The sequence below is a fragment of the Coffea arabica genome, chromosome 2c (assembly GCF_036785885.1).
Source record: "Coffea arabica cultivar ET-39 chromosome 2c, Coffea Arabica ET-39 HiFi, whole genome shotgun sequence".
NCBI lineage: Eukaryota > Viridiplantae > Streptophyta > Magnoliopsida > Gentianales > Rubiaceae > Coffea > Coffea arabica.
Genome location: NC_092312.1, coordinates 70,181,540 through 70,198,195, shown reverse-complemented (window position 1 = coordinate 70,198,195; position 16,656 = coordinate 70,181,540). Strand labels below are relative to the sequence as shown.

Sequence of the window (16,656 nt, the reverse complement as noted above, 5' to 3'; positions counted from 1 at the left end):
AGCCTGTGGAAAACCTGAAAAAGGGGAAAAAAAATAAGCAAAACCAAGAACCAATTATTATGACTCCGTTTAAAAGTCTACCGATTTACTATATTTTACTTCCAAGAAGCTCAAACTCCTTTTCCATAATTCGGCCGTCCCTCAAGACAACCCTACTCTCTGTATTTGCTTCCAAGGATATCTGTCTCCTTCGCAAGATCTCTCTCTCTTTTTAGTGTTTTTACTTGATCTATAATCCACTATTCATCTATAGGTAGAGAACCCTCTTTTCCATTTTTTATCACAATCCACAAACCTTGATATATAATCCTTGAAACTGAGGAAGAACCACTTACAGGAGCACTCATGTCAATAAAAAGATGTCAAGTTGGATGCTTGTGCATGATTTTGCTCAGCTTTTTGGCACTGCATCAAGTAGCTGTTGGAGCAAGGTATCTGCAAGATAAGGTGGATGATGGTGAAAAGCCTGATGATATGTGGAGTACCAGTAGAAGTACCAATAAAAGTACTTCCAATGATAATGATCAAGGCTTTGTTGCAACCGTCAACAGAGAAGTGCCATCTTGTCCTGATCCTCTACATAATAGGTGAGCATTCAAGGGCTGAGTGCTTCAAAGGGAGCATACATACAAAGGCTAGCTGTAGATAAAGCATGCCTCCATTCTTTAATTGTATTTCTTAGTTTTTGTTTTTTCAACTACTCATAGTATTGAACCTTTGTTGGCATCTTAGATTACTTTAGTTAGACTTATTTTCCCCTTTCTTTCTCTTTATATCTTTTTTTTCCCATCTCAGATTTGTAAGTTATTTTTGAATATTTACTGCAAATATTCTTGCTATAGACATCATAGATAAAGATATGGTTTCAAGATGTTAATGAAGTCTATTTTTTTTTTCTCATTCTTCTGTCTAATTTGTATTCACTTCCTCTTCTGCATAGCACTTTATCATTGGTTCACATATTCGGACTCACCATGTGAAAGCTGTGGATAAACATATCAAGAGACAAGTATTGATCTCATCAATTATCTGTTTTCAATTTTTCTGTTTTTATAAGAGTTCAAATACTGTGAAATCATGCTTCACCTGTATATATTTTTTTTTCACTCCACAATGAATTTCAGTTATTTTCTTTATTTACTTATTTATCGAGCAGGGTCTTGTATTAATTCTTGCTTGGAAAACTGTCTTGGCAAATGGCAATTATATAATTTTCTACGTGCAAGGAAATAAACTCTAAGCATAGCAAATATGAATACAATTAAAGGGCTTTTTTTTTTTCACTGGATAAGTGATGTTACAGGTGCTATTTTGTTGAAAAAGCAAACTAAAATTTGTAAAGTATCCACCTCAAATAGAACAAAAAATATCTGCACTCTAGATGGAAAGTGTTTGTGGTTTTCATTTGAATAACAAATATTTATAAATAAAATGATACTGCAATTTTTGTAAATTAACTTTACTCCATTGGCTATTCTCTTTGACTATTGGTTCCATAAAGCTTTTGAATTTATTTTTTGTTTTTTTTTTAAAGTCCAGTCTGCTTTTGAATTTGGGCTAATGAGACTTTAGAAATTGTCAAAAAGCCTTTATCACGATGTCACTCGTGCCCAAGCTTCATTGGAACAACGCAAAAATTAAAAAAAAAAAAAACAAAAAGAGAAAAGAGAAAAAAACAGAGAAGATCACCTTTTGTGAAATTGTGAAAGTGGCAGACTCAAAAGTCCAAATGGGAAAAGGAGTAAACACATAGAAACACAGACGATTATCAATGATTAACAATTTATGACTTAAAATATGATCTAGGCATAACAGTTTTCAACATGCATGCATTCTGGATTTGACAAGGCAGCTTTTTGGAGTCAACCAAGGATTATAAAAATGTCCTAAGAAGAAATTAAGATGGAATGTAGGCCCTTTGATTTGCACAAATTATGGTGAAAAGATGAGCAGGTTTTGGCAACAACTTGTGTATTCTAGCTGAACAAATAATGCATAATGTAAACAAGCATCTTACTTGAGTATGGCTTAAGAAATTGAATTCACATAAGATTCTCACAGTGGACTGATTGATAGATAGTTACATTCAAATGGACCAACCATATGATTATATGTGCAAAAAAGGAACCAAAAATTTTTTTAAAAAAAAGGGTTTTTGTAATAAGTAGAATATCCACTCTAATCTGAGCACTATTGTGGATTTAAGTGGAACTTGTTCCCAGAAGCATGTTGATATTATAGAAAGTTACAAATTTTGGAAGAAGCCGGAGGAAATTAATTGACAATGGGCTTCCCTAAAGGAAACAGGAGTAGACAGCTTCCTATTCTTTTTTCCTCCTCAAACTTACTGAAGAGATGTAAGGAATCAGATAACTGACATTTTTTTCTACCTACTCGTGGACTAATATGCGGTTGAAACAAAAGGAGATGGAATCTGCATCAATTCTTACTATAGTGTGTATGCTTTGCGCATAATTGCAAGTTGCAGCATATCAAAGGCTTCAAAGCTAAAAACAGAGGTCTTCCCACTGCCTTTAGCTATATATGGAAAAAGGGGGTGGAATGGTTGGGAGCAAGGGTTAAGCATACTGAAAAAGAGAGTATACCATGCTATTTCACTTTCCTGACTCAGAAGAATTTAAAGAGCATATAAAATTGAATAACTCATAAGTGAAACAATTCATCAAACTCAATCTGATATCTGGTATTTCATAAAAAATACAGTCAACTAGAGAAATTTTTTTGAAGATCATCTCTAAGCAGTGTCAAGATAAGTAGCAGGAATAAAACCTCTACCGGTGCAAATGCACCAATATGCAAAAGTTACAATCTAACTGTCCAGATATGCGTTAGCATACGCTTAACCTTACAGTTCTACATTGCTCCTGTCTTTTCTTTGTTGTGACCTCATTTACAGGGTCTGCTTTACCTTTAAATTCCTCAAAAAGCCACGTGTGAGGAGAGATCTTGAAAAAATGGAATAGGATCAAACTAACTGCCTTCATGGCTTGGATTTTTTCCCTTTTACTTCTTTGGCTGGGGTTTTCTTAAATGGAAGGAAGGTCTCTCCACACATGAATGGCTGTAGCACCTCTGGTATCTCAACACCATCCTCCCTCTGGTAGTTCTCAAGAATGCAGCACAATGTCCTCTCAGTAGCTGTCAGTGTAGAGTTCAACAAATGCACATATTGCTTGACTTGCTCATTGCTCTGCAAAAACAAAAGGCACTTTATTGCAGCTGCAAAACTAACTCACATAGACCTTTCTATTCAGGTGCAGTGTAATTTCTTGATAAAAAATGCAAATGGATGATTAATTTATTATGTGCAGTTACAATTGAGTAAATGAGACTTCACCTTTTTCTGGCCATAGCGAATTTCTAATCTTCTTGACTGATAATCAGTGCAATTTGAGCAGGAAACAAGCTCCCTATAGGTATTTGAGGCAGGAAACCATGCTTCCAAATCATACTTTTTAGCAGCTGCATCATTCAGGGCACCAGATACAATGGCTACAACTTGATAAGGAAGTTTTAACTGCAAATATAAAAGAAAGGGGTAAGATTCATGAAAGACACAGTTAAACTCGAGAACATCAGAGTGCAGTCCTCCTATTTGGGGAAGTAAAAATCCATACCATCTGGTAGAAATCCTCTGAGTTCTTCATCATTTCTTCATGCATGTCCCAGGAGTCATTGCCATTCGGGCTGGTAATACAGAATTGCTCTACTTTCTCAAACTGATGCACTCTAAAAATTCCAAGAGTATCACGACCATGGGAGCCAGCTTCTTTACGGAAGCAAGATGAATATCCAGCATATCTGCCAGATAGCAACAATAACAATCAGGCAAAGCAAACAGCTGCACTTTACAAAACCATCCAGTCAATAAAGCAATTCCAGTTAGTCGTATGTTTGGAGAAAGCATTCAAATAGAAATGCCATACCTTAAAGGAAGCTGTGTTGGGTGAATCCAATCGTTCATGTGATAAGCACACAATGGCTGCTCAGCTGTAGCAATCAGATATTTGTCCTCTCCCTCACCAGTTACCTATCAAGCAAACAACTTATCAGGCTACTGAAAGACCAGACCATCCAGACTTGAAATCATGGTATGAATTGTCAAGCATTATTTCTTGAATAAGATAAAAATCTGACAACAAACTGCTCAAACTAAATGGTGCTTCCACCAAAAAAAAAAAAGAGAGATCAGAACATATGACAGTTCCACCAAAAGATATTTGTTTATACAAGTATAATTGTAAAAGAAACTGGGACATCAAAGTTAAAAGTTTGAAGAAAAAGAATTAGACATCTCAATTTGTCAGATTAAATGCAGTTAAGCCTACCTATTGAAAGCAAACAGTAAAAGCCTTGCAGTTTAGGTAATAAGAAAATAATAAAAAGGGACGGACGGACAGACAATAATAACAGGAGAAAATTTGAAGCCAATCAAGATGAATCAATATTAATGCATCCTTAGACCCCGATTTGAAAGATGTATGGACACACAAACAATAGAAGTTGATTTCAATTTTAGAGTTTGGACTTTCCCTGCAAACACTTCAAATGATCAGTTTACAAGAAATGGTAGGACCATCAAAAAGAAAATCTCCAGGGAGTAACATGTGACTTTTCACCAAATGACAAAGATCCAAAGCACATATTTACATAATGGCAACTTAAATTAACACTCCGACATGTCCAGATGGACATGTGATTGAACAATGACAATTTACTTAAACAAAGCAATTAAATCCAACTCAATGAGACCTTTCTCTTCTTGACTTTAATGATTACCTAAATAATTAGAAATTGGATAGCACAGATGCCCTTTCTTATTCTTCTTCTGGCAACTGCCATGACTTCCATCAAACATAGATGCAAGATAAGCACAAAATAGAGAACAAAACCTGGTATTTCCAAAATTATATGCCAAGGCAGAAAGAACTCTTTGGTGTAAGACTTGGAAAATAGCACCAAACATATAGTGTGTATGACGCTTAAAGACCTCTATATAGGTAGATACTTCCGTGTGTGCTAGTTGGAAATATCTACCTATCCAATTAAATAGGATTTTAAGACATCCCCCCCCCCCCATCTTTCGAGCATTATATGAATCACAAGTTGAGGGCATATGAATTGTAAAATACATGACATAACATAAAGGAATAAGTTGAGAAAACAAAAGTGGTTTTTCTAGCTGGTTCTAATGTCAATTTTGTAAGCATAAGCGTTACCTTATAGAGTTCTTCATCAAACTGTGCTAGTTGAGCACACTTAGCCATAACATCTTTTCTCATGAAGAATGGGGTATGCAATACTTCAAATCCTCTTTTTTTAAGAAAATGAAGACCGAAGTTTATAAGAGCTTGGTTCAGTAGTGCACCATTTCCTTTCAAGTAGAATCCTCTGCCTCCTGCTACATTTGCACCTAAACATAATAGACATGATGGAATTAAAAGACAAGATGCAAAGGAAAAAGAAAACTCGCTCCTGATGTAACGACTTTCCCCACCTTCAGATACCTAACATAACAATTAATCACCAAAATTTAGTCATGTGCAGCAGGAATTTTCAAAGATACCAATCAGAGTTTTCAAATTCATGTTAAAGAACAATATCTACTATATTGGTATGGCATTATGCATTGTCTTAAACAGCACAAGACACAAAAAGGAACAGAAAGAGACAGGAAAAGGAAAGAGAAAGACCCTATGAAGAAGATAACTTATGGTACATGTATAATGACTAAAAAAGTATACCTAAACATAGAAGAAGGAAAAAATTAATGCTGGCATCACATGCAGTTGAATATAAAAGTAATTCCACGACATGTTGCTTGTCTTTGATCTTACACACACAAAACCATCAATGACAGCTCTGAGGTAATTTCCAATAGACTACAACTGTAATTGTCAGATACAGGCAAATACTACCAGTCAGACAGGAACTGATCCTATCATAAAATGTAATTGTCATCCTGGGCATATATAAGAAAGTTGATACCATGCTGTAGGCTTTTACAAGTCAGCTCTGATACCTAACATGGAGTTCAAACTTTGGACACTCAAATCTGACAGGTGGCATAAAAATTTGAATAACTAGTTGCCTCAAGCAAAAATTGCATGAAGAATATTGCCCTAAACAAGCATTTTTTACCAGTATACTAGCAAAGCAACCAAAGAATGCACAATATATTACTCTGACCATTCGCTCAATAACTCAATAAAGCAATAAAAGTACCTTTTTCGGTATCTGCGATACCAAGAAGTTCAACGAGTTCAACATGATTTTTTAGATTTGGCTCAATTCTCTTCTCTCCCCACGATCGAACAACAGCATTATTTGCCTAAAACACACCAAAATTTTAGCAATCCAGAACAATGCTTAACTTGAAATTCATCAACAACCAAAAATGTAGCAGAAATCCTTACAGACCTCATCATTGCTAACTGGAACTGAATCATGCACGAGATTTCCAATAATTTCCAGTTTTGCATTCATAGCTACTCGAGCCTCCTCAACTTCTGCATCTTTCTCTGCTATCAATCTTTTGTTCTCTTCCGTATTTTTAATTGCTTGAGTCAAATCTCCACCAGACTTCCAAAAATTCAGTCACAAAATTTTCAGCTAAATGGAAATTATCATCTCCTATTCTAATTTCTTCTCACTTCATTCAATTGTTTGCAGTTTAGACTTAACAAATGCTTCCAAATACATATGAAAAATATTGAAAACCCACAACAACTATCAAACCAAAAATCACAGAAATCATTCATAGAAAGAACTTTTAACTATTTTCATTCAAAAGAAAGGAAATTTCAGAGCCCTTAGTACACAGAAATCACTCAGATAATAGAAAAAAAGAGAAAAAAGAAAAACCTATAGTACACATCTATTTTCTCAATGACCTTGTTCCACAAACATATGTGGGAAACCCATTAACATAAATCAGCCACAAAAATATTTAATAAGAGTAAATGAAGGGGTAGGAAACTCACAAGTCTGAGCTTGCCGATTTCTTTGTTAATTTTGTTAAAATCTTTGCGCAAATTGTCCAACTCGTATTGCTCTATACAGAAAAACAATCAACTCCATAAGTAAATGTAAAATTCCCAAAAAGATAAGAATATACAAAACTACAAACAGATGGAGAAGATGGAATATTCACTGTGACGCCATTCTTTGTCAAGCTGGATAACCTCATCGACCAGTTTTACGTCAGCAAAACGGCGCCTTTGCGACTCCCTTATGATTTCAGGGTTATATCCCTTCTCTTCCCTGAACAGATTTAAGTCCAACATTGTTCTGACTTCCCTGGATTTCACCCAAACAAAGAAAAAATTAAAAATATAAATGAGAATAAGAAACCAAAAACCAAAGTTTCAAGTTCAAGAATAACGAATCACGAATTTTGACTCATCTCGGGAGTGAAGCGAAGATGGAGGAGGAGAATACCTGGGAACAAAAGGGTTCAAAGGAGATTTGATTATCCGTAAGGAGAACGGGCGGTGGAGCGGGGAGAGGGGGCGGAGGATCAAGTGAGGGTGGAGCAGAAGCAGAGGATTCAAGCAAGAGTAAACCCTCGACCTAAACATAAATATTTTCACCGACCGTGAAGGACCATAAATAGGTCGCTTATAAAAATGTAAAACTGAGAATGTTGGCCAGTTTTGAAGGTGAGTTTCTCAGCGATTGTATAAAACTTTACTGTAGATCACTGCAGAAGTGTAGAAAAATTTTGTGAAATGAAATTTTTTTTTTCCTTTTCCTTTTCTTTCTTTCTTTTTCTTTTTTCTTTATTTTCTTCTTTCTTTCTTCTTTTCCTTTCTCCCTCCCCGCTTCTTCTCCCTTTCCTTTCCCCCTCCCTTGTTTCCTCTCTCGAAAAAACCAATGAAGCAGCAACTTTTTGCAACTTTTTTTTTCTTTTTTTTTCCTCCTCCTCTCCTGCCCGCCACTCCTCCCTCTCCCTTCCCCGCCACCCCTCTTCTCCCTCTCCCCTTCCTCTTCTTTTCCCTGCCACCCATTTCCTCCCCTCTTCTCCGTCACCCCTCTTCCCTCTCTTCCCTTCCCTTTTCTTCTCCAGCCACCCCTCTCCTCCCCTCTCCCCATCCTTCTTCCCTCGCCTGCTTCTACAAAAGAAGATTGGCAGTTGAATTTTTTTTTTTTTGCAATTTTCCTTCTCTCCTTCCCCCGCCACCCTCACCTTCCCTCGATGCGATCTGGTCTCTAGGAAAGGGAAGGATGGTGGGGGAGAAGGAGAGGGAGAAAAAAAAAAGAGAGAGAGAGGATCAAAATCGGACAAAGGGAGAGGATGGCAGGAGAGGATGAGGGAGAAAGGGAGAAAGGAAAAAAAGAAAGATCGGCATCGGAAGAAGTGATTGGCGCTGGAACCGGCGGCGGAAGTGATGGCCAGCGATGGATGTGGTGGTGGGTTGGCATAGGGGAGGAAAAAGAAGAAAAGGGGAAGGGAATTTTGGATTTTTTGTGTTTTGGATATTTTAAAGTGTGTAGGTTAAAAATTTTGATAAGTTTTTAGGGTTTCTATAGCAAAAATTGTTAAAAAACTAGTATAATACGAACTTGGCAAAAAACCAAGGTTCCAAACAGGCCCGTTATTGTCCCAAAAAAAACTGAGGTTTCAAGTAGAGTGCAAACGAACCGAATTGATCTTGAGCAATATGTCAGGCACCAAAAGAATAATAAACTTGTCGTTTTGGGAAGGCTTGCCAGCGTTTTGGTGTAAGAGGCGAAACGACGTAGTTAGACTTATTCAGACAGTTAGTGTTTGTTGTTCAAGTTAATTAGTGGAAAAACAAAATTCTATAAATGATTCCCTTTCCTCTTGTAACGATTTCAGCATGAAATATACCAGATTCATTTTTCTCTCTCTTCTCAGTTGCTCTCTCTCTCTCTCGTTCCTTGCTTCCTCTTCTTTCTTCCCCATTCTTTCACCCTGCTAAATCTCTCCCAAAATCTCTCTTAGAAACCTTAGCCTAACAGTTGGTATCAGAGCAGTCGATCCTTGGCTAGTTGAGACACCAGAGATGGCTGAAAACACTAGGTATCAATCATTGGAGGATCAGCTCAAGAAACAGGAAACTAAGTTTCAAGAAGTAATGGAGACAATGGCCGTAGATTAGACCTCAGCCAAAATAATCTACAGCAGAAATTTCATGAAGAAATGGAGCAGAATAATGTGAGGATAGAGGCTATGGTGGGAAACTTGGATCAGAAGTTTAGTAAGATGGAGCTGAAACTCAATGCTCTGTTGAAAGTGATGATGAAGGAAAAAGGCATACCAGAAGTAGAAGCAGGCGCATCTGAACCAATCCTACCTACTTCTCCAGCTCATCTAAAGCTCATGACTCCCACAGAGGTGCATGGAGTTCCACCTGAGGTTAGAGGTAAGATTTTTACCCCCAACCTGCCAAGACATGAAATGCCTATGTTCTCTTCTGGTAATCCTGGGGAGTGGTTAAGAAAATATCAGAAATACTTCCTGAATTATCAAATACCTGAGAATCAAAGGGTAGATATGATAGAAATGTTCTTGGAAGGGAGAGCTGACAATTGGTTCCAGGGAGTGAGACTGGAGAGACCTAGGTGACGTGGTCAGAATTTTGTGAATTATTATGTGAAAGGTTTGTTGGAAAGTGGTCACGTGATGTGGTTGAGGAATTCAACAATTTATAACAAAAAGGGACCGTAGATGAGTATGAGGAGAAATTTGAAGAGTTGAAGAGTCTCATGTTGATCAGAAACCCCAAACTGGATGAAGGATACTTTATATCCAGTTTCATCAGTGGTTTAAAGAAAGAGATTAAACCAATGGTCAAAATGTTCAAACCACAGACTCTATCCAAAGCTTTTGAGGTGGCTGAATTGCAAGAGTGCTCACTTGAAACTTTGTCTAAGCAGCATAAGCCCCTAGGAAGGACAACTGTTGAACCTAAGTATGGGATGTACAGGAACCACAACAACAGCCAGAACAATCCAAGCTCTTACAAGCTTCCAGCTATTGATCCAAATCTCAAGAAGGTTGACACTAGATCTAGAGTTTAGTAAAATCTTAGCTGGGGAAATGTAGTATAGGCATAAGCACAACTTATGTTACAGGTGTGGGGATAAATTTGGAGTAGGTCACCAGTGCAAATCTGGGGGATTGAACTGTTTAGATATGGAGGAAGGTGAGTAAACTGAATTTGAAGATGCAAAAGGAGAGCAAGATGAGCTCACGGAAGGGTAGGAGAAATGGCTGAAGTGTCAATAAATGATTTAGCAGCAGCAATACAAAGGAAATCTATTATGCTACTAGGTAACTTAGGGGGAGTACCTGTAAAAATCTTGTAACTAGGTAACTTAAGGGATAAATTTGGAGTAGGTCACCAGTGCAAATATAGGGGATTGAACTGTTTAGATATGGAGGAAGGTGAGGAAACTGAATTTGAAAATGCAGAAGGAGAGCAAGATGAGCTCACAGGAAGGGTAGGAGAAATGGCTGAGGTATCTGTAAATGATTTAGCAGCAGCAATACAAAGGAAATCTATTATGCTACTAGGTAACTTCGGGGGAGTACCTGTCAAAATCCTGGTAAACACTAGTAGTTCTGATAGCTTCATACATTACGGATTGGCTAGATCTCTTCAGCTCTCTTATCAGACTGTCAGACCTTCTACAGTGACCTTGGCAGATGGCACTGACATAACTAGTGGAGCAATCTGCCCAAGTGTTAGGTGGTTGATACAAGACTATTAGTTTCAGTTTGATTTGAAGATAATGAAGTTGGGAGGTTAGGACATCATCTTAGGAGTTGACTGGATGTGCCAATTCAGTCATATCACTTTTGATTTCCATGCACTCAGTATTGCTCTTAGCAGTAGGGATGATTTATTACATCTCCAAGGCTTTATTAATCAGCCTATGATGGAGCTGGTAAGGGGAAAGGATCTCAAGACTTTTATACAAGAGAAGCAAAGGAGTTGTGCCTCACTATAGATGGAGTCCAAGGGTGATTAGGAGAAGGACATTCCAGAACTGGTGGCCTCAGTTTTGCAGCAATATTCTCAGGTGTTTGCAACTCCACATAGACTACCTCCTGAGAAGGAATTAGATCATCAGATTACCTTGAAGCCAGGCGCAGAGCCATTCAAACTTAAGCCTTATAGGTATCCCCATGCACACAAGTTTGTGATTGAGAAATGGGTTGCTGAAATGCCTACAAATGGGATTGTTAAGCACAGTTGTAGTCCCTTTGCCTCTCCTATGTTGTTGGTTAAAAAGAAGGACAATACTTGGAGGTTATATGTGGACTATAGGAAGTTAAATGAATTTACTGTCAAGGACAGGTTCCCTATCCCAAACATTGACGAACTACTGAACTACATAGGATAAAATACATGTCTAAACTGGACCTCAGAACTGGATATCATCAGTTGAGAGTCAAAATAGCTGACATACATAAGTCTGCTTTCCAGACACATCATGGGCATTTTGACTTTTTAGTAATGCCATTTGGCCTAACTAATGCCCCAACTACCTTTCAATCTCTGATGAACAGAATATTTCAACTTTACATGAGGAAGTTTGTGTTGGTTTTCTTTGATGATATTCTAGTTTACAGTCCAACGTTGGAAGCACATGCACAACATTTGAAGATTGTGTTGGGAGTCTTGGCGGACAACCAGCTGTACTGCAAAAGGTCTAAATGCTCATTTGCTCAAACATCAGTAGAGTATTTGGGACACATTATTTCTGAGGAGGGAATGAGTATGGATGGAAGCAAGATGGAATGTATCCAATCATGGCCTACTCCTGGCACAGTTAAGGAGCTGAGGGGTTTTTTAGGATTGATTGGATACTATAGAATGTTTATTAAAGAATATGGAGTTATCTGCAAACCATTAACTCAGTTGTTGAAGAAGGAAGGTTTTGTGTGGAGTCATAATGCTCATATAGCATTTGAAGACCTCAAAAGAGCCATGACTACTGCATCAGCCCTGAAAATCCAAATTTTGAGCTTTCCTTTGTGATAGAAATTGATGCATGTGGAGTTGGAATTGGCGCAATTTTGATGCGGTAGGGACATCTCATAGCCTTTCTTAGCAAGGCTCTATCTCCTCAAAATTTGGGAATGTCTGTCTATGAGAAGGAACTGATGGCTTTAGTATTAGCAATAGCCAAATGGAAGCACTACTTGGTGGGACACCACTTTGTCATTAAGACTGATCATCAGGCTCTCAAATATTTGTTGGAACAAAGGCTTACTCATCCTTTGCAGCATAAATAACTCACTAAATTACTGGAGTTGGACTATGAGATCCAGCACAAAAAGGGGTCTGACAATGGGGTTGCTGACGCCTTATCTAGGAGAAGGATGGGAGGAGAATATGAAGAGCAGGAAGTATTGCATCACCTTTATGTTCTATCAGCAGTGCAGCCAGTTTGGATAAAAGAATTAACTGAGAGTTATGAGGGTGATGGGGTGGCCCAAAGCATCATGTCACAACTGTTGTTAGATCCTAATGCCTACTCAAGGTGCTAGCTGGAGAAAGAACTGCTCAAATTCAGAGGAAAACTGTATATAGGAGGAGCTAATGGGATTAGGCACAATTTAATCAAAGCCTTGCATGACTCAGCTATGGGAGGCCATTCTGGTCAAAGGGTGTGCTTGCAGAGGGTGCAATCTCTATTTCATTGGCCTAGTATAAAAAAGGATGTTATACAATTCGTGCAAGCTTGTGACACTTGCCAAGGAAACAAACATGAAAATGTTCCTTATCCTGGGCTGCTACAACCACTTTCAGTCCCTCAATAGGCTTGGACACATCTGACCATGGTCTTCATTGAGCAACTCCCTCTCTCCAAGGTGTATGAGACTATTCTGGTTGTGGTGGATTGTTTTACCAAGTTCAGCCACTTTATGAAGTTGTCCCATCCTTATTCTGCACAACAGGTAGCTCAGCTGTTCCTTGACCATGTGTATAAGTTACATGGTATGCCTAAGTCTATCATTTCTGATAGGGATAAGGTATTCATTAGCAAATTCTGGCAGGAGCTCTTTCGCACATTGGGAACTGGTTTGCACTATAGTTCATCTTATCACCCTCAAACAGATGGTCAAAGTGAGAGGGTCAATCAGTGTCTAGAAAGTTACCTCAGGTGCATATGTGTTGAGCATCCATCTCACTGGAGTGACTGGTTGTCTTCAGCAGAGTTATGGTATAATACAAATTTTCACACAAGCCTGCAGTTGACACCTTTCGAAGCCTTATATGGTTATAAGCCAGCGCATCTACCTCTAGACCCATTTCATGACAGTGTCATCCCTGTAGCAACTGATATGGTGCAGGAGAGACTTCAAGTTCTAGCAAATATCAAGGACAATCTCGCCAAGGCTCAGAGTCGCATGAAACATTTTGCTAACCAGAATAGGACAAAAAGGACTTTCCTAGTAGGTGATTGGGTATTCTTGAAACTACAGCCCTATAGGCAACTGAATGTGGCCATTAGGAAGAGCTTAAAACTATCTACAAAGTACTACGGACCCTTCCAGGTCATGGAGAAGGTTGGGGCAGCAGCTTACAAGCTATAACTACCCGAAAGAGCTCGAGTCCATCCAGTGTTCCACGTTTCATTGTTAAAGAAGAAGATTGGAGTTGCTCAGGACATAGAGTCCACTCTTCCTGAGTCTGATGCTTCTGATTAGTGCATATTGTATCCTGAGAAAGTATTACGAAGGAGGGCTGTTATGCGCAAGTCTCAACCTATTTTTGAATACTTGGTGAAATGGAATCATCTACCAGAGTCAAAATCTTCTTGGGAGGACAAAAGTTTCAGTGATAAACAGTTCCCTAATTTCTTAGCTTAAGGACAAGCTTGATGATAACAGGGAGGGAATGTTAGGCACCAAAAGAATAAGAAACTTGTCGTTTTGGGAAGGCTTGCCTGCATTTTGGTGTAAGGCAAAACGATGTAGTTAGACTTATTCAGACAGTTAGTGCTTGTTGTTCAAGTTAGTTAGTGGAATAACAGAATTCTATAAATGATTCCCTTCCATCTTGTAACGATTTCAGCATGAAATATACCAAATTCATTTTTCCCTCTCTTCTCAATTGCACTCTTTCTCTTTCTTTCTCTCTCTCTCTCTCTCTCTTGTTCCTTACTTCCCCATTCTTTCACCCTGCTAAACCTCTCCCAAAATCTCTCTTAGAAACGTTAGCCTGACACAATGTTATGCTCAAGTTTGAGCTTAACTTAATATAAGATTGAGGTCGGCTAGATCGACTTTGAAAATCTATAAATTGAGCTTGATTTGCTAACATTTCTGAGATGCTCAAGTTTGACTTGTTTGAGCTCGAGCAAATTCAAATCCAGTTGAGTTCAAACTTGAACTCGAACTCAATGTATTGAGTTCAATTAGAAAAGGGGATTTTTTTGGAAATTTACAATAACTTAATTCCTATATATTACTATACAAATATATATATCTTTTATATATAATGTGCACTGCTCAATAACTCTCAACGAGCTATCGATTATAGCTAAAAATGTTCGATACTCAACTCGTTTGGCTAAATGAGTCACTTGAGATCGACTTGAACTTGGTCAATGCCGAGGCGAGTCGATCGTTTGACCGATCAGCTTGTGAACTGCTCGCAAATTTGATTTATTTGCACTTCTAGTTTCAAGACGCCAATTTGAAAGATAAATGTTTAATTAAAGAGGTGTTAACCACAACCCAATTATGTTGATTCGTCTAAACTCCACAATCCAGTTATGTTGATCTGTCTAAACTTATCTATTAATAAATGAATTTGGATATGCAATGAATTTTGAATGGATACTTTATTAAATCTTTTTAATTGGTTAGTAGTGAATTGACTCAATTCACCAATTTATACTCCTTTAAAAAAATATACATGTTAATAGGTGATAAACAAATTAATTTGGAATCTTACCAATCTAATAATAATAAAATATCATTATCCTTTGTCAAACATCATGCATAAAAAAAATAGAATTTCAATGAGTTATAAATGGGTAATTATGTATATCTATACCTATTTTTTTGAATAGGTATAAATGGGTTGATTCAATTATACCCACAATCTAATTATGACTTATCGAAACCTACCCGATTCATCCATTTTGACACCTTTAACTCAATGCAATCAAGTTCTTACAAATCAATTTTGCAAAAATTCCACACTTCCAACCAGCTACATGGTAGCTCTAACAACTAGGAGTCTAAATTTCAAGAAACCTTAGAGTTTCTGAACGTATCTAGTTTCATGGCAAATAATCATAACGACTCCTAAAAGCCCTTCTCTTATATTGTTCCTTAAGAGGTAGCAATAGTTGATTTGGATCCTGTTTAATAACTCAATTCAATACTTTAATTTAATGGATTTTGATCTTAACATGTTTTAACACGTTTGATAATAAAATATAGAATATTTAAATTAAGAAAGAATCGTTTAAATTGTCCCTCATAGTTTGCTAAATGAATTTTTTTAGTCCTTCACTCTTAAAATGGTATTTTTGCTTCCATTATAAAATCAAATTACTAAAATTTGGTCTTAACCTGAGTTTTCGACCATTTTTTGCTCTAAATTCATCACATAACTCATATATGATTATTTTTTTGGGGACAAAATTGTTAGATCCTATTTGTAATTAAATAAGACAAAATTGTTAGATCTTATTTGTAATTAAATAAATGATCCGATACACATTCATTTTTATCCTTAAAAAATTGGATCTAATTTTGAATCATATTCATTGTTTTTCCTAAAAAGGTGGGACATTACCCAATTTATATTCATTTTTGTTACTAAAAAAGTGAGGTTTGAATTTTTGTACATAAAAAATGACTGTAGGTGAGTCGCATGGTGAATTGAGGCTAAAGGGCGGTTGAAACAATAAGTTGGAACTAAATTTTATTAACTTGAATTTATAAGGAATGTAAAGTTAACATTTTAGAAGTGAAAGAAGAAAAATTCATTTGACGAAATATGAGGGGCATTTTGAACGATTTTTTCTTAAATTAATTAAGTGTCCAAAATAAGCTATTCACTAATCAAGTGTACCAAATTTAATATTACTTAACAATTTAATATTTTAATGATTTCAAATTTTAGATTTAAAATTTTGGACTTTAATTTTATCAAATACAACCATACATTGCAATGTGAAATACATGACATGCATTTTCCTCTTGTAATTATGAGATACATCTTTCTTGTACATCACTACAAGAAAACTGACTTTTCACGACTCTAGAATTGTGTTGCAAAAAGTCAAAAAACCGCTGCGAAAACCTTTTTGTGGCACAAATGCGAAGGAATTAAATTGTGTCACAAAAGTAGCCGTTACAAAAGAAAACGACACAATTTTTCAATCTGTCGCATGCATTTGCATCGCTCTTTGCCATGCCAATTTGAGTGTCACCACTCTACTTACGGCAGAAAAAATGCGCTACAAAATGTCCACAATGTCATGCGACAAAAACTTGCGTCGCAAAAAAGTCACCAATATAAAGGCCAGAAATCAATTTTTTCATGGTACAATAGTTATCATGCTCAAATATCCTAAAATCGAATATTATAACAAAATATAGTTCCATAATACACTAGAATAAAGTATCATACA

At 37.0% G+C, this 16,656-nt stretch overlaps 1 protein-coding gene across 1 annotated transcript; it reads right to left on the bottom strand.

Moving 5' to 3' along the window:
* Nucleotides 1–2,679: 2,679 nt before the first annotated feature.
* LOC113727608 (serine--tRNA ligase-like) lies at nt 2,680–7,646 on the bottom strand. Its single transcript, XM_027251866.2, has 10 exons — nt 7,462–7,646; nt 7,175–7,320; nt 7,005–7,075; nt 6,442–6,603; nt 6,247–6,352; nt 5,241–5,434; nt 3,948–4,051; nt 3,639–3,822; nt 3,359–3,538; nt 2,680–3,211 (listed from the first exon to the last, which is right to left on the bottom strand). Exons 1-10 carry the CDS (start codon nt 7,599–7,601, stop codon nt 3,002–3,004), a joined length of 1,497 nt encoding a protein of 498 aa, XP_027107667.1. The 5' UTR covers nt 7,602–7,646; the 3' UTR covers nt 2,680–3,001.
* Between the last annotated feature and the right edge of the window lie 9,010 nt (nt 7,647–16,656).

Bases quoted from the DNA above. Each gene is read 5' to 3' on its own strand.
- LOC113727608 (XM_027251866.2), bottom strand. From the start codon at position 7,601: ATGTTTAGGTCGAGGGTTTACTCTTGCTTGAATCCTCTGCTTCTGCTC. The intron at 3,823-3,947 runs GTATGGCATTTC...GCTATCTGGCAG, and splicing joins CCAACACAGCTTCCTTTAAG to ATATGCTGGATATTCATCTT. The intron at 3,212-3,358 runs GTGAAGTCTCAT...TTGTTTTTGCAG, and splicing joins TTCGCTATGGCCAGAAAAAG to AGCAATGAGCAAGTCAAGCA.